The sequence below is a fragment of the Dermacentor variabilis genome, chromosome 4 (genome assembly GCF_050947875.1).
Source record: "Dermacentor variabilis isolate Ectoservices chromosome 4, ASM5094787v1, whole genome shotgun sequence".
NCBI lineage: Eukaryota > Metazoa > Arthropoda > Arachnida > Ixodida > Ixodidae > Dermacentor > Dermacentor variabilis.
The window spans coordinates 6,917,803-6,936,381 of NC_134571.1; the positions used below are offsets into that span (position 1 = coordinate 6,917,803).

The following is an 18,579-nucleotide window of genomic DNA, read 5'->3' on the forward strand; positions in this document are numbered from 1 at the left end:
AGTGCGTGGAAGAATACGTCAGAGAAAGGGGCCTGGCGTGCTCCACCGTAAAATCAGAAATCCTGAGAGTGGGAGGAAACCCCACCAAGGAAGAACTAATAGTAAAACTAGAGGGACAAAACATACCTGAAAGGAGCATGATACGCGTCCTAGGCATGTGGATTCAAGGAAGCAAGAAATGCAGCCACAAAATCAGCTTACTAAAACAATCGACAGAACAAGTAAGCCGAATGATAACGAGGGTGTCTCAAAGAAGAAGCGGAATGAGAGAAGAAGACACAATCAAGCAGGTCAGAGGCCTAGTGGTCAGCAGAGTCACGTACTCGCTCCCGTATCACAACATGACCAAGCACGAAAAAGAACCGACGGAAACGCTACTAAGGAAAGCGTATAAGACGGCGCTACATCTGCCTAGAAACACGCCCAACGATAAACTGTTACAGATGGGCCTAAGCAACACCTTCAAAGAACTCGCGGAAGCGCAGCTCGTTGCACAGATCGCCAGACTCCAGCAGACTGCCACCGGCCGCAAGCTCCTAAAAAGAATAGGGCATAACGCAGACGGAATAGAGGATCGGGCTGCTAGCATCCCAGACAGCGTTCGCCAGACACTGGAGGTTAGCCCCCTACCGAGAAACATGGACCCGAATCTCCACGCCGCCAGAAGGCAGGCACGAGCAGATTTCGTGGAACGAAACCTAGCCGCACTAGAAAACACAGTATACACAGACGCGGCCGTATACCCATGAGACCGCAACACTAGAATGTTTAGAGTCGCGGCAGCAGTGGTAAACCACACGGGAGAACCAATTAGCTGCGCGACCCTGAGAAACTGCACGGTAACGGAGGGGGAGGAAGTCGCCGTAGCTCTACCGGCGGCTGAAGGTTACCGCAGGAACAAATCTCTGATAATTCTAACGGACTCCAAAGCAACATGCAGGAACTACACACAAGGCAGAGTTAGTAAGGAAGCACTGAGAATCCTCCTCAAAACAGAGCCTCCTAACAAAAAGATAAAACATAGAATCTTCTGGATACCGGCACACACCGGGATAGAGGGCAACTCAAGGGTGGACCGCCTAGTTAGCGAACTCACGCACCGAGCAGGGCAGTCGGAAACCCTAGAGGCCCCCTTAACGGTGGAGCCGACGTATGCAGAAATACTTAACCACTACAGAGGAAGGAGACTTAAATACCCCCTACCCCACACATCGCTCACACAACATGAGGCAGTAAGCTGGCGAAGACTGCAAGCAGGTACGTTCTTCAACCTGCACACATTACACAAAATGCTCCCTACCCAGTACAGGGATACATGTCCGTGGTGCGGAACCACCCCCACGTTATACCACATCACGTGGGAATGCAAGCGTAATTTCGCATTCCATAAAGTAAATAACCCAAGTGCGGAACAATGGGAGGGTCTGCTCACCAGCAGCGAGCTCGCAGCCCAACGGGCAATTGTGCAGCATGCCTGCGAGGCAGCAAGACTCAGCGATGCCCTGGAATAGGGGCGCCGACCTTGTGAAGCGGCCAGGACTCAAAACATGAAGACACCGGCCCACCGCCAATCTCTCTGAGATATAGAGAAATAAAGTTTTTCCATTCCATTCTCTGTGGCTCCATCTCCAAAGAAGCAGACGATCCGTCCGCGTCATCCCTTCTGATGACGCGTTAGCCAAACGTAACTTCACCAACGAAATTTCCCTTGCGGCTTCGCGTATCTCGAGCTTCTTGTTGCGCTCAATCTAAAAGGCTACGCAATTTCTCGTGGATTAGTGCCAGAGAACTGGATACCGTAACAGCTTCTCATAATCCTTGTTCTCGCGAAGTGTGAGACCGAGTATTCAGGAAATATATCCTGGTAGGATCACCAATATCTTGTGAAGGTCTCAAGGTGTTAAGCGCAACGCAACGAACGTCTGAACCAAGAAAAGCTCTGACGTGGCATAAACACCAAAGGACTATATATCCATGTTGCGGAAATTAACAGCGCAGAACAGACAAGGACGAAGAAAAAGAAGGTTACGACACTGGCGCTTAACCTAATGTTCTTCCTTTCCTTCGTCCTTGTCTGTTTTGCGCTGGTAATTTCCGAAACTTCAATCACCACCAACTCGCCCAAGTTTCTCTTCTAGTACAGGATAATATATCAATCTACAAGGAACACGCACTACAAACCAAAAGTAACGTGCTCTCTAAAGTCCTCTCACACGATAGGTTAGCAAGTTGAAAATACTTATATTGCGTCCATCAACGTGGCCACGTGACTTTGTCGTCGCTCCTCGCGACGACACGTCGGTAGGCTCGCCGATGTATCGAGTTCCGATGTCGCTGTGTCCGACGTTCGGCCCACGGCTGACCTGGTCAGGTGGTCAGGGCAGAGGGGTGACCGAGGTGCCTGTATATCCCGGCTGACTTCGCTAGCCGGCCGATCGTAGCCGCATGGATTCTTCGAGACGGTGCCGTCAGCCTGCAGCGGCGGCCTCCGGTGGGGCGTCCCTCTACTCACTGGTCACAGCCGCGGCAGCTGAAGCGCAGCTTCCCCTAGGCTGTCGCCCTCTCCACGATCCCGACGCAGCGTTCGGCCTTCAGCTCATTCTGTTTCTCCTCGTCCTAGAGCGTAACTGGGCTGGGGATGTATTCTGTAAGAGTACACCTAGTGGACATGTCCATTTCATCTGCTGCTGAAGTGCTGATTGACTGTGGCGCCAAAGAGTGGATAGGTTGAAGAGGCGGTAAATAAATTACTTTCAGCTTGACTTCAAGCGCGCCTTTTCTCTTGTCTCTGAACACTTTCGGGGGCCACACATGAACGCTGGCTACTCTTATGGACATGTGTGCTGTCGTCGCCCCGTTTAACGGCGCAATTTCCATCACATTTCAGAAACGCGGTCATGTCTATTGTGGCGCCGTCTGTTGTCGCGGCGCATAAAAGATTGTACGCCTTCCGAAAGAAATGTTGAGCAAATGTGTCTAAACTTGCGCTTCTTGAAACAAGCGGCGCCGTGCATAGTTGCACCCCTGAAGCGAACCGTGAAGTGCGGTACGGCCCAAACTAAACTCGAGAGAAGAATGCTGAGCCAAGCTAAAAATGGCGACCATCACAAGGCGCTTCCCTATGACCGTGGTCTCCTTCCTTCTCCCAACTACTCTCTGGCACAATTTGCGGCTATAATGAACCAACTAGCCGAAAGCAAGACGTTTTGGCCTTCGAAACTCTTCATTCGTTTCTTGAAAAATGAAAACAAAAGCAAAAGCAATATACTTGCTTAAATTCGCGCCAAAGCACGGTACTCGTACGCCAGCGCGGCGCCTGCGGATTCGCTTAGGATTTTCTAAACATGGAACATTCGAACGGTAACCTTCCTTCAAATCTTTCAAACAGTTTGCTGTTAGGAGAGATGTAAACCAGTCTTGTAACTTTCGTCTTGTTGCCTTGTTTAGTGGCTTTCTTATGATTTTTACGTCTTTAATGAATTCTTTGCAACTACCAATGCCCGATTTTTTAAGCTACTATTTCGCATGCGACATAATGACTTGCGTTGCCGAAAAAAATAAGCTTTGTACATGTTATTTTTGTATTTGTTGTTATTATTACGTGGGATATGGAAAATGTTTGAATTCCACTTAGTATCTTTGTAAACACTGTAACATTCTTGTAAAGTTTATGCTGCAACCGCATGTCCTCGAACTACCGAAGGGAGGATGGGCCTCTGTCAGGTGTTGCGAAACACCTTTAGCTCATCTTCCAACGGTCTGCAGTGTATACTGTGAACCGAAAAAAAAAACTTTGTTGTGATCGGCACATCGCAGACGGCAAACGTCGCAGATTTCAACATATTTGAAATTCAGGTAATTTGGGCGCTTGGCCGCAGGAAGACCTCTCGGAACTTGCCATAGGTTCGGTCTTATGCGACGTGGTTCTTTTTTTCTTTCTTTCTGCGCTCGCAAACTGTGTGGACCCCACATGAACGCTGCCTAAGTGGTGCTCTTCACGACGACCCAGCTTGCAGGCCAGACACGTACAAGGAGACGCACGAGAGCGGCCCGTGTGCGAGCTGCCCACCGAACAGCAGGACGCGCCACGAAGGAAGCCGCTCGCTGAGGGACTGCGCCTGCAAGGAGGGCTTCGCTGGAGACCCCGCCGCTGGAGTGCCCTGCACTCGTGAGTGCGCCCGGTGTACTATTGCACCGCCTGCATTTGTGATCGAGGAGAGATGGCTCGTTCCCTGATATAAAAGAAAGTTACATTCCCGTTCATCATCAATGCAAACCTAACCTTTGCGTCAGGCTGCCAAAAAAGTGCTTCTGCTTGTCCATTTTCAAATAATGAAATTCTCGGGTCTTACGTGCCCAACAAAACCCAGATATTGTTATGAGGCACGTCGTATTTAGGGATTCGGAATTAATTTTGAGCACTTCGTTGACGTGCGCCCAATGCGCATTGCATGGGCTTATTTGCGTTTCGCCCCCATCAAAATGCGGCTGCCACCCGGGATTCCATCTCGCACCCTCGGGCTCAGCAGCACTGCACCAAAGCCACCACGTGAACACCATGGTTGTGCTTTTCAACTCTTTGTGTTATTTTTAAGTCACAACAAGCAATCTTTCGCACTTATTTACCTGCCTTATGTTTGCCCTCTTCTAAGTTACCTTGTCTATTACCTTGTCAATTCAATGTGATAGTTCTTCTTTTCCGTATATTTTATGTCCAAAAGAGTTAGTGTGCATACCTGCTCCTTGTGTTTGAAAATATCGCTATTTTGTGCACTGTTAGCTCTTTTTGTGTAATTCTAACACACTAAGCTTTGTGACATTTTGGAGGTGAGCTGGGTTTACGGATGGCAAGTCCCCTGTCAGCCATTTTTTTTTACTTTTCGTCGGTAGCTACCGGCCACCTGTAGTTTATTTGACCTTTGACACCTTTGACCTTTGACACCTTGACCATATATATATATATATATATATATATATATATATATGGTCAAGGTGTTTATTGACAGGGTGCGCAAGGAGCGAGAGGTCGAACTCGGTGCGGTAGTCAAAACCCTGCGAGCAGTCAGAACCGGCCCCGTGAGTAAAGCGCTCGTGATGCGCCTGACTGACCGGCACTTCGTTACATTTCATTCGCTGGAGATGCGCCGGGCTAACCGGCGCTTCTTCTTCGTTACATTTGTCCCCCGGAGAAACAGGCGCCATCCTGTTGATCTAAGCATAAGGTAGCGTATAGGGATCGTAGAAGCCCAGGTAGCACACAAAGTCTTGAAAACGTCGTATTAAGGGATTCAACGTCTGAAACGGATTTTTGACCAAAATCGACGCATCAAAGACGTTCCAAACAAGATAGCTTAAAAACGAGGGGTGAATACGTTTTGATAACGTTGGAAGCCAGACAGCTTAAAAACGAGGGGTGAATACGTTTTGCAAACGACTCAAAACGCCACCGCCACGCCACGGCGCGTCAGCCTCTTTAGCGGCTTCTACAATATTCAACAACCCATCAACGCGATCCAACCTTGCGCAAGGTGGCGATACCGTCGTCAAATCATGTGACCAAGGTGGCCACGTGATTCGTGATGCCGGGCAGCCGGGCGAGCCGGGGCATAGTCGCGTCGTCATGGCGTCGTCGCGTCACCGCACTCGCATTGCGCTGTGGTGTGTTTGCGGCTGTTCTGAACGTGCTGCCGCTGCCCTTTGCTATGTAAGTGTTGCAGTGTTTTGCTGTCAAGAAAACGATATTCTGTGATCAGTTTGGGTTGTGCGATCTGTTTGAGCCGAGCATAATAACGTTATCGCACTTGCATTGCGCTGTGGTATGATAGCGGCTGTTCTGAATGTGCTGCCGCTGCCCTTTGTCATGTAAGTGTTGCAGGGTTTTGCCGTCAAGAAAACGACGTTCTGTGATTAGTTTGGGTTGTGCGATCTGTTTGTGTAGTTTAATTTGGAAATCAGTAGTGTTTTCAATTGGAGGGCGCGGAGTGGAGGGCACTAATCAGCTCTTCAAGTTCATTGTCATGTTATGTGAGGCGCCTTTTCACTGACGCTGTAATTAAGGCATTAAGGGCAGTATAAGGACGAAAGTTAGAGGGACGAAATCGTGCCTGTGTGTCCTTAGCGTCGGGGTCGGCCGCTATGCGTGATCCTAACAAGAAAGCATTTTGCAGAATGCGAAGAAAGGCGGCAAAATTTCTGTCTGTGCGCACCTTGCCGATCTCCGCAATAGAGCCATCATCGTGGTATTTTAGTCTCCCGTTTAGCAAGAGTGTTGCAGACAAGGGAACTGGTTCAAACAGGCTTTTTTTTAATGATTCACTACTAGTGCGGTATCCCAAAAGGTGAGGTCAAGTGCTCGCCCTATTTTCTTCCCTCGCGCTACAGCGCACTGACAGAATTTTGCGTGCACCATACCGTGCTTTTATCGTTTGCGCTTCAGGTTCTCGATTGTGTTTTCGCCCCCTTTACCCACGTGATGGGTATTTCATGGTATTACCGGGTACCACATGTGTCCATATATTCTGTCCAATATATGAAACGGCCAAATTCGATTTTATTTGACGCCTCAAATGGTAGTAATGTATTGAGTCCCTTGTAGCTTTGTGCTTGTTATCAATTTTACTATTTGGCGAATGGATACAGCATGTACGCTGCATAACTCGCTTGTGCATACTGCATACGTGAGTCGAGTATGCCCTTGGTATAAAATAACTTGTATGCTTTAGGTAGTACGATTGTTTGCAGTTTGGGACATGTGTCGGAATGTACGCTGTGCGCCCTTCGCGCTTTACGGCGGCCTGCCGAGTTCGTGCGGGTGCCATGTGTGCGCAAGGAGTTCGCGAAGCGCTCTCGCAGTTTTTTTTAATATATATATATACATGTGTTCTGTTCGCGCGCTTCGCACAACAGGGCATGTCGCAGTTCTTTGTCCTTGTGCAACACATTTTCCTAGCGTACGTCTGTGCATTATTTGATACCGGTTTCACACGGGGCTCTTTTAGCCGCTATCCAGTCCGTTACAAATCGAATTTCTCGGTCGTGATGGCTCCTCTGCGCAAGCTACGAGAGTGAGCCAGTCGCATCGATAATTTCGATCCGGATCGGGCTTGATCGCGATCGAGAGTGGTCGTGTGACACCGGTTTTACACATGCTCCCACATAGGGAACACTTTAAGTTCAATGCTACTGAGTGAAGAGCAAGTGCATATATATGCCAGTGGTGGTATGTGGGCAAGTCTCTCTGGTGAAGCCAATACTTGTGCATTCAAAACATTTAAATTACCAGCGTAGTGCATCAATGTGTCTACTTCGACAAAATGGAGCACCAGTGCAGATATCTGAACATACCTGTCCAGGGCAGCAAGTGTGTCTAGATTGAAACCACTACCAGCATGTGCGGCAGTTCTATTTCCAGCAGCGGGACTGCACAATAATCAGTAGGGTGCTCTCAAGCTGTTTATCTATGAAGCTGCGCCTGGACTGTGTGCCAAATATTTTTGGACGTGCAAGTGGGGGTGAATTGGTAAACATCAGTGGAACTGTGCCTGGACTTTGTGGCAAATGTTTTTGGATGTGAAAGTGTGAGTGAACTGGCAAAGAATTTGCTCTGGGCTACATGTGTTAAACGTTTTTCTCATTCAGAGTGCCTTTTTTTTTTACTTTAGGGGACTGGAGATGTGCGCAAAGTGTGACATGTCAGTGTGCTAATTAATGTATTTGCTGGTTTGCAAATTATTCGTTGCAACTTTATTTTTGCCAGAGAGGTACAACTTTGCCTCTTGTAAAGGGCTTTTTAGATAAAACACTTACTATTTATTATGACCATTGCTTCCTTTGTTACACAAATGCAGCTTCCAGTGCATTTCATTTTATTTCCATGTTTATGTAAGTTTCTAATATGAGGCTTGCATATTCATTTCTCACGTTTAGGAGTGGCAAGATGCAGCATTACTGTCTCATCGTTCGCTGTACTACAGTAGTGTTCACTTGTTACACTGAATCCCCCGTTTAAGTATTCTGTACTAATTTCACTTTATTGCTTTTTTGTTGTATGGTTATTTTTCTCGCCATTACCTTCTTTGATATATCCTAAAGGCAATATTTCCAATTTTGCATTGTCCCCATTTTTTTTATTTCTGTCACAGGATTGTTTTATGATGGAATGCGGTGGTATTTCTTTTTGTGCTCTTTTCAAGCTTCTAGATGAAGGGTAACATTGCTTGGAAGCAGTTACCATCCAATTCATACTCTTGCATTTATCAGTCTACTTCTTCCATTCGCTCCGATGTCACTTCTGCATAACTCTAGTCCATCTAATAGCACGCGCACTTTACTATGATAAATTAGACACTTTAGTATACTCCAGGTTTTTCTGTTCATTTTTGTATGTGTACTTGGAATTTTGTTTATGTGCTAGTGAATGTTCACTTTCGAGTTCATTACGAATCCTTTCTGCGACTTTTGTCACTGTTGATGTACTTTTATTTCTATTTGCATTTCTCACACAGTTTGTTCGAACCTTGCATAAGCATTACATTTTAATAAAGTGTTCTTGCTTTGTCACAATGTTCTCATTTCATGCACTCTTGGCATGAAGGGCTTGGTCTGGCCACCTGCCAAGACGTGGCCATTTGTTCTTTGCAGGAGGTCATTCCCATTGTGGTTGTAAGCATCGTAGCTTACTAAAGATGGTATTAAGTATTTATTATTCCTAACAGGCTCATTTTCGTGCGACTTGGTAGACGATGCGCCGGCCATGCGGGGAACAGTGCTTGGCACTGCGCCATGGCTCTTACAGTCAACACCGACGCTTCTACTTATCTGGGGCGCGATTGGAGATCGTTGTTGGAAACGCCCGATCAGTTTCACCTCACGCGATTGGCCTAGGCCGTGCCAACGGGTGCGGCTGACGACGTCTGCGCGGCATAGGCCAGTCGCGTGAGGCGAAACTAAACGCGTGTTTTGAACAACGATGTCTGATCGCGCCCGTCACCCGCGAAAATTAGCTTCAGATGATCGTAAACCTTTCAAGACCGCTTCTAGACCAGCTTTTTGATAACGTCCTAAAAACGTTTAGAAATTGGTTACGAATAGTTTTGGCAAAGGGATTACTTGTGTCTTTCCCAATCCTATTTCTAGACCAGCTTTTCGAATACGTCTTGCAGACCTGTTCTAGATCGTCTCAAGAAAGTAATTAAGCCGGACATTAGCAGAGATATCCGACGTTTTCCCGCCGAAGTTCTCTCATTCGTGTCTTCTTTAACCCGTTTTTATCGTCTTGGATAAACGCTACGAAAACGTTACGTATCTCTTTTGTGCTACCTGGGAGGGCTCGAGCCGATCTACGTGAACAGTTTCGCGACCGCGACGGCGCTGATCAGAAGACGGCGACACAGGCTCGACGACAAGGGTCACGGGGAAGTTTGTGCAATAACATAGTAAGGTACATGATATTGTGGCAGCAGCTTAGAAGAAAGGCCGGGAGCTAAAGGTGGTACCCACAGCCAAAGCAATGACTCGGTAAGAAAGCTTGGGGGGGGGGGGGGGTCAGAGTCACCACGACGAAGCTTCTCGTATGTCTGATCTGCGGTGATAAGACAGCGGGCGAGTTGTCTGCATTCTTCAGCATGCTGCGCAGCTTGAGAGACAGGAACACATTCTGATGAATCAGGCTGTTAGGGTAGAATGGTTTCGATGGTGCAGGAAGGCTCGCGGCCGTACAGTAAGAAAAACGGAGAAAAACCAGTGGCGGCTTGAGTGGCAGTATTATAGGCGAATGTGGCGAATGATGAGTTGGAATGGTCGGACGCGACGTGCATGGCAAGCATGTCGACAAGAGTACGGTTGAAACGCTCCGTCAACCCGTTCGTTTGCGGATGGTTTGCGCTAGTGGTCGTATGGATGATGTGACACTCCTTCAGAAGCGAGGTCACAACTTCAGATAGAAAATCGCGGCCTCGATCACTAAGAAGTTACCGAGGTGCTCCGTGACGAATAACAAAATGCCGCAGTATGAGTGATCCAACGTCTTGGGCAGTGGCAGATGGAAGTGCAGTGGTTTCTGTATAGCCTGTGAGATGATCCACAGCAATAATAATCCCGCGGTTGCCAGCTCCGGTATAAGGAAGTGGACCGTCAAGGTCGATTCCGACGCGATCAAAAGAATGGGACGGACGAGGAAGCGGATGCAAAGACACGGGAGTGGAAGTAGAGACCGACTTTCGGCGCTGGCAGTCGAGGCGGCAGCGGACGTACTTGCGAACGAACTTGTACATGCCTGGCCAGTAATACCGGAACCTAAGGAGGGTGTAGGTCTTTAACACGCCACCGTGTGCACATTGGGGATCAGTGTGAAACAATGCGCATAAATCAGCCCGAAGATGACGCGGTATTACGACGAGCCATTGCCTACTCTCGGGGAGATAGTTGCGACGGTGGAGGAGTTGGTCGCGAACAACAAAGTGATGCGCCTGCCGCCCTAGCGTCTTAGGTGCTGTAACAGTGGCAGGATCAGCGAGAAACTCCAAAAGCGAAAAAATCCACGGGTCTTGGCTCTGCTCAGAGCGCATGTCATCGATAGCACGTGCTGACAGGACAAAGTTGTGTGGGGAAAGACTGTGCGCGTCAGGTGAAATGGGTGAGCGGGAGAGAGCGTCGGCATCGGTATGCTTGCGTCCAGAGCGTTACACAACCTGGATGTCGTACTCTTGCGAAAGGAGCGCCCAGCGTGCGGGGCGGCCAGAGAGGTCTTCAATGAGGAGAGCCAGCACAGCGCATGGTGGTCCGTTACTACATCAAATTGGCGGCCGTATAAGTAAGGTCGTAATTTCGTAAGGGCCCAGAGTACCGCTAAACACTCCTTTTCTGTAACAGAGTAGTTCAGCTCCGACTTTGTCAGCGTGTGGCTAGCATAAGCAACGTCGTAGTCCTCAAGATCACGTTTGCGTTGAGCAACAACCGCCCCAAGGCCGACTCCATTAGCATCTGTATGGACTTCAGTTGGTGCAGTGGGGTCAAAATGTCGCAATATAGGAAGGAGAGGTAAGCAGATGGCGAAGGGTCGTGAACGCGTCATCGCATGCTTTCGACCAGGCGGATAGGGCGTTGTCTCCAGCCAGCAGTTGATTCAAATGGGCGATGATCATAGCGAAGTTCTTCACAAAGCGGCGAAAATAGGAGCAGAGGTCGACGAAACGGCGTAGTGTCTTCAGGTTTGTGGGTTTTGGGAACTCCACAAGTGCACGGAGTTCTGCAGGATCCGGAAGCACGCCTTCTTTGCAAACGACGCGGCCTAAGATGGTAAGCTTACGGGCCAGCCTTAGGCTGCAGGCCAGCCTTAGTAAGGCAGCTTAATAGCTCTCTTAGTCGTTGGAGGTGAGTCGAGAAATCAGGTGAGGAGACAACGACATCATCCAGGTAGCACAAACGCGCGTGCCGCTTAAGACCGTGCGAGATGCTGTCCATCATACGCTCAAAAGTAGCGGGCGCATTACATAGGCCGAATGGCATGACATTAAATTTGTATAATCCGTCCGGCATTACCAAGGCGGTTTTCAAGCGGTCAGCCTCTGCCATGGGAACTTGCCAATATCCAGGCCGCAAATCCAAAGAGCAAAAGAACTCGGCACCTTGCAAACAGTCAAGAGCATGCATCGTTCATGCGCGGTCGGGGATATATGTCCTTGCGCGTAATTTTGTTAAGGCGTCTGTAATCTACGCAGAAGCGAATAGAACCATCTTTCTTATTTACGAGGATGATTGGCGACGCCCACGGGCTATGGGATGGCTCACGCCACGCCGAAGCATATCCCTCGCTTGTTCGTCAATGACACGGCGTTCAGAAGCTGAGACACGGCAAGGACGGTGCCGGAGCGGGGCGTGTGAACCGGTGTCGATGCTGTGCGATACCATATAGTGATACTGTGGTGGTGTGGCCGACATAATGTTGATGGCAGTCGAAGGAGGCGATAAATTCGCGTAGCAAGCTGAGAAGTTGCGCGTGTTGTGCGGTTGTCAGATCACCGGAGATTGACGGATGGAAGCACTCCAACGGCGCTCGATTGGCACTGTCGAGGGCGGCGAGGGACGTCGAATGCGCGTCGTTGGAAGCATCGGAGAGCATTGAAGAATCCACAGTTTGCACATAACCGAGGCACACTCCGCGATGCAAAGTAATCGGCAGAAAAGACACATTGCACACACACATGACACCACGTCCAGCAGTGAGGGCAATGAGGCCGAAGGGCAGCGGAAGGGAACGGCGACGGACGAAGAAGTCACATGCGTGAATAGCACGGTTGTGTCACGTGCTGATGCGCAAGATACGGAGACGACGGCGGCTGACTGAGGAGGGATATCAGTAACTTCGGCCGCAAGCATTTTTGTAGGCACCACAGGATCTTGGTCCATGGCTGCATCGGCAACAAAAGACAACTCCACCTCGGCGTGGGCACGATCAATGATGGCATTGTTTGACGAAATGAAATCCCAGCCTAGGATAACATCATGGGAGCACCATGGCGGCACAACGAATTCAATGACGTGAGGTGACTCCTCGATGACAACACGTGCAGTGCAGGCTCCCAATGGTCCGACAGGCTGTGCGCTCGCAGTACTCAAATACACTCCGGAAAGTGACGCCGTTACTTTTTCTATTCGTCGGCAAAGTCCTGCGCCTAACACCGAAATTGCTGCGCCCATATCGACCAGTGCGAATGTTCGAATCCCTTCGATGTATACCTCAGTGGCGTAGCAAGGGTTATTTCGAGGCCTTTGGCAAATCGAAGGGGACGCAGTTCTCGCCTCGGGAACTGTGACAGTTTCTCTGAGGTAGAAGGCTTGGCCGGCGTCTCATCGGTGAGATGGAGCGGCGGTGTGTGGATGGGGAACGACACACATGGTTGAGAACAGGAGTTTCATCCGGCGGCACAGGAGACTGTAGCTGCCGAGGGGCATAAGTGCTCACGGGTCGGCGGTTATCATAAATATGCAGCATACGGCGTCGGCAAAAGCAGGCAACGTGTCCCGGAATACCACAATGGTAACAAATTGGGCGGTTGTCCGCGGTGCGCCAAGGATTTGCCTGACGTGGTAGCTGTGCTGCAGGCGGTGAGAAGGGAATTGGGGGCGGTCGCGCAGCAGCTTGGAGAGGTGGATTTGAAGCGAAGGGCGGCCTTGCAGCGACGTCAGCGTACGTCAGGGGCGCCACGAATGTGGCGGTTGACTAACAGCTGGAAGGCTCTCGGCGACTTGCTCCTTGGTAACGCTCTGTAACCCCGGTGTGAACGGAGACTATGGTTACGCATTCGTAAAGGGCACCAGAGAAAGCTGCCGATCAACTTTTTCTCGTACGAAATCCTTTATCTGGTGCATTAGAGGCGACTTGTCAACATCTAGCGTCAGACCTGAGAGAGCGGCGAATTCTGAGGACGGATGTCGTGTGACTACTCACTGCCTTCGAAGTTCGTCGCAACTATGACACAGGGCAATGAAGACAGACACTGTGGTAGGATTTCGGGCGACCAACATTTGAAAGGTGTCGTCCTCAATTCCCTTGATGATACGCCTGATCTTGTCGGCTTCTGGCATCGTTGCATCGACTATGTTGCACAGATTAACGACGTCTTCGATGTAGCTTGTGAAATTCTCACCTAGTTGCTGGGCACGTCCGCGCAGGCTCCTTAGGCCTGCAGTTTGCGGACAGCAGGACAGCAGGACAACCAAAGACTTCCGTGAAGTTGGTCTTCAACGCGGACCATGTCTGGATTTCGGATTCGTGGTAACGATACCACAAATTTGCAACGTTGCTCAAGTTGCAAATTACGTTGTTGAGCTTTGCCGTATCGTCCCAGTGGTGGTGCGCGCTGACTCTGTCGTACGAGGGGAGCCAGTCCTCGACGCCCTGTTCACCGATACCCGCAAGAATAGCAGGATCTTACTGACGCTGCGCGCCAGGACGAATGACAGTTGGTGACGTAACTGCAGCTTGTTGAGCTGGATCGTCAGGAATGGTTCGAGAAGGCTGGGTCGGATTGTCTGGCATGGGCCGCCGAGATGGTTGAAGGGTTCCGCTTTGAAGTGCCAGCGTTGATGGAGTCGTCCCCTGCACTCTCCACCAAATGTCAAGATGTTTATTAACAGTGTAGGCAAGGAGTGACAGGTAGAACTCGGTGCGGTAGTCCAAAGCCTTGCGAGCAGTCAGAACCGGCCCCCTGCGTAAAGCGCTGGTGATGCGTCTGACTGACCGGCACTTCTTCGTTACACTACATGCGCTGGAGATGCACCGGACTAACCGGTGCATCTTCTTCGTTACAATTTATGTATAAATATATGTATATATATATATATATATATATATGTGTATATATATATATATATATATATATATATATATATATATATATATATATATATATATATATATGTGTGTGTGTGTGTGTGTGTGTGTGTGTGTGTGTGTGTGTGTGTGTGTGTGTGTGTGTGTGTGTGTGTGTGTGTGTGTGTGTGTGTGTGTGTGTGTGTGAAGCGTAGCAGAAGGAGGATGAGGAGGGCAGTTTCGTTAGAATTAAATCACGGAATACATCTGTCGGTATTAAGCTATGTGTTTCCTTTAGTTGCGTTTATAAGTAACGTTACATAATTTGGCGCAGCCCATCAGGATGTGGGCTGCACTATTCGTCGACCTGACCTCATCGCACCGCATTATCTTCACTGGCGACTACCAAGTGCAAGATAAGCCCTCAGCAAGTCTTCCATGCCATGTCAGCTCCTCTGGCCTCATCGACGCAGTGCTCAAGGAAGCGTCTACATGCCGTGTGAAACTTTTTCAGACAGGATCATTCAACGTGAACTCTGCAGCTATCGCCGATAAAAAAGCTCCTTTGGCACCCAGGCGCCGTGGTTCTCCGGCAGGGGATGCGCCAGCAGAGAAGGTAAGTCACGTTTTTAAGGTTTTTGAAGAACAGTGACATATGACGCAACAAAGTCATCTTATGACAGCACTAGCTGAGTCTCTGAGGAAAGGAAAACGATCGTCGTATATGGTTGAACCTGATGTTTTTGAAGGAGGCTCCGAAGACGTGCAACATTGGTTATGATATTATGAGTCTGCTTCTCACCATAACGGGTGGTTGTCGGAAAAGAGAAAGGACAGAATATGCGACGTTACCTTAGTGTCACTGACAGAAAATGGTACGATCTGCAGATACCGGATCAAAAGGCAACATATTGGCAAAAGTGGAAGCAGAGCTTCCTGGTGGCGTTTCAATGCTATCCATTGGAGAGATGGGAGTTGACGCTACGCTTCACACACACGAGTGGCTCTCTACTAGAGTACTGCCTTGAGAAGTGTCGTCTATCGGGCGTGACAGAGCCTGACCTCTCATCATTGGCACTTATAGCCTTGGTGACGCTGGGACTTTCTGTGAGTATTCCAAAGCAGGTCCAGCTCAAAGTCCTAAATACAAAAGAAGGCCTTATGCGATGTCTGCAAAATTTGCATGTGGAAGCAGCACAGAAGTTGTCCTTGCGAAAAAGAATTTATCCTGGACAGCAATGAGATCAATGCGCCCGAGGAACCTCAGTCGGATATATGATCAATGAAATTCACAGACAGCCTTCAGAAGAAATATTTGAAGTCCTCGAACTGCTACTTGTATAGTCCTGGTAGCACTCTACGCGTTCCGATTGTCTGCGAACGCCGCACAGCACTGGATAGAGACGACCGGCCTCTCATGAAAGACTGTGTACTTGGCATCTTCTAGCCTACTTCATTTCCCTGTCCAGATTGGTGGTGTTGAGATGAACGCAGTCGTGGACCATGCAGCGTCTGTGTCCATCGTCAACCTGAAAAGAATAGACAGCAGCAGTCTGCGCAGTGGAAGGACCCTACGTGTCCAGGGTTACGATGGGGCAGTAAGCTCCCACAATAAGTCGGCATCCGTCGTGATTGAATTTCAAGGTTATTGCGTAAAGAGTGACGTGTCTGTAATGTCCTACATCACCTATGACTTCCTTTTATCTCGCCCTGACAAGAAAAGACTAAAGATAAACATTTAATGAGGTGACATGGTTTTGGTTGAAGAAAATACTAAACTGAAGAAAAGCGGAGAGACACCGAGCCCTCTAAGGTTAGTTCACTGTGAAGAAAACACCAGAGCAAAGTATCCAGAGCTTGTACGCTTGGAAAACTATCCTCCGGCGATGAAGTCTCATGCAGTTCCCTTTGAACTCGCGGACAAAACAGTGGTTGGGAAAGCCCCATACGATATGTCACGAGAGAAAAGGGTTTGGTTGAAAAAGGAGCTGCAAGCAATATTGGACGCTGACGCCACCCGACTTTCCGTTTCACCGTTTGCTTCGCCTACAACCATAGCACCTAAAGAGGATGGGACTTTTCGTCTTTGCACCGATTATAGGATTCTAAACCGCCAAACAGAGTTAATAACTTTTCCGATTGCGAAATTTGATACTATTATTGATGAAAGCGGTGTCTGCCTCTGGTTCTCACGGATCGACCGCTGCAAAGGCTTTTGGCTGATTCACTTGACCGGGGAGACCAAGATGTACACCGCATTTGTTACGACGTTCGACTTGTTTGCCTATAGCCGATTACCTTTCGGATTGACGAATCCTCCACCGTGGTTGCAAAAGATTACGAATTACATGCTTAAACCATACTTGGGCAGCTCTTGCAATGTTTATATAGACGACATAATCGTTTTCTCGAACGCAAAAGATCATAAAAATTACGTTTCCCTAGTTCTTCATGCCCGCAGCCTCGCACATCTCAAAATAATCTTCAAGAAAATTGCATTCTTCCAAGAAAAAGTGGTATTTCTGGCAGGGCATTTGACGGTTGTACTAAAAGCACAAAGTAGGAATCCGTTGAAAGAATTTATAAGTTGGTGAAGCCTTACGAATCACATTCCCTGCGTGTCTTCCTGGGCCTCTCTGGACACTTTGGGGCCTTTGTAAAATACTGTGTATTCATGACAAGATGCATAATACGACTTATGCAGAAAGACGTACAATTTCTGTGGAAACACGAGTTTGCAAATGAACGTACCGTGAAGTAGTAAGGCTTATATCATCCGACCCTATTCTCTGCATTCGTGACTTCTCTCTACCATTTGTGTTAAACAGTGATGCATGCATTACGTAACTGGGGCAGTGCTCTATCAGAAGCGCTCAAATAAACCTGACCACCAAAGGCACCATGTGGTGGGATACTACAGCTACTACATTGATGCCTGCAGAAGTGAACTACACCACCACCTAAATATAAGCACTGGCCGTCTCGAAAGCTGTTCAGTATTTCCGAACTTACCTAGAAAGAGCGAAATACACACTTTTCGCTTACCATTAGGAATTTACACACCTCTTGATATGGTACAGCAGCGAGGACGGATTGCAAGGTGGGTTAACTACCTGCAACAATTTTATTTCGTTGTTTCGCATCGCCCTGGTCCGCTACCCACCGACGAAGATGCCGTGTCCAGATTGCTCGTCTCCGAAAGAAGCAAACACCGAGAACTGATAAATTACGTGAAGCTATGGGAAGGCACAAAAGAAATCAAAGATATCGATGGAAAGTACTACGTGCCACCGACAATGGTTCCGAAGACTCTTCACCTTTACTATGATACTCCAGAGTCAGGCGGGTACGACGGGTTTTAGCGCACATACAGAAAGCTACTGAAGCGGTTTACGTGGCCAAGTATGAAGAAAGACATTAGTGACTACGTACGAACAGGTCACACATGTCAAGTAAACAAAGTTCAGACAGGCCACAAACAGACAATGGTAATACCTCATCATTCACGAGTCCCCTTTGAAGTTTACTTGGAATTTCGGAGCTAAAGAAAGCGGGCGAACGTGTCACGAAAACGCAAGTCTTTATACTCTGCATATATGAATGCACCAGAATGGTTGCGGCGAAGGCAGGAAAGGGAGACGCCCACAGCGTCATTGCTCTTCTTCAAGCCGAATGTTTTATACATGCGAAGACAAGAGTGTGTGACAATGAACCTGCATTCCGTAGTGCCAAACTAGCGAGGTGGACTCGAGATCATGGCATGACTATCCAATTTTGCTTGCCCTACCACCCCGCCGCAAACGGCCTTGAGGAGCGCGCCATCCGAGTTGCGAAGCAATCTATAAGGATGTACCCAAAGTTTGCAGGTGGTTGGAAATGCTGCTTAGAAGCTGCTGTGAGGCACCATAACCGTTCATACGGTTATGGTGCCTGAAAAGGTGCTTGGACAGGTGCCGCCTCAGGAGTCACGCCGACACTTCCTCCAGATGGGCATCTTGGGCAAGCTTCAACTTACCGAAACAACGAAAAGCGCGCAGGAGAGGGATATCTACAAATAACGCATGAAGAGAAACTGTGACAGAAGATGCAACAAAGAAACAACGCACATAGAGGTTGATCACAAGGTCCTAATAAGAAAAAGTGTTGGGACTTCAAACGTGAAATTTCATGGACCCTTTCCTGTGGTAAAGACTGCATCACAGCACGGCACATTGAAGACAATATGGTATCTGGGACCCTCTGGTGAAGAAGAGTGCGCCTCCATCGGA

General features: G+C 48.6%; 1 protein-coding gene across 3 annotated transcripts in view; it reads left to right on the plus strand.

The window, feature by feature from the left end:
- LOC142578614 (sushi, von Willebrand factor type A, EGF and pentraxin domain-containing protein 1-like) overlaps positions 1-18,579 on the plus strand; it is a 266,473-nt gene that overhangs the window by 149,049 nt on the left and 98,845 nt on the right. For all 3 annotated transcript variants that reach the window (XM_075688028.1, XM_075688029.1, XM_075688030.1), the window contains one exon: positions 4,010-4,168. In XM_075688028.1, coding sequence (XP_075544143.1) covers positions 4,010-4,168 — 159 coding nt within the window. The remainder of the gene's footprint in view (positions 1-4,009; positions 4,169-18,579) is intronic.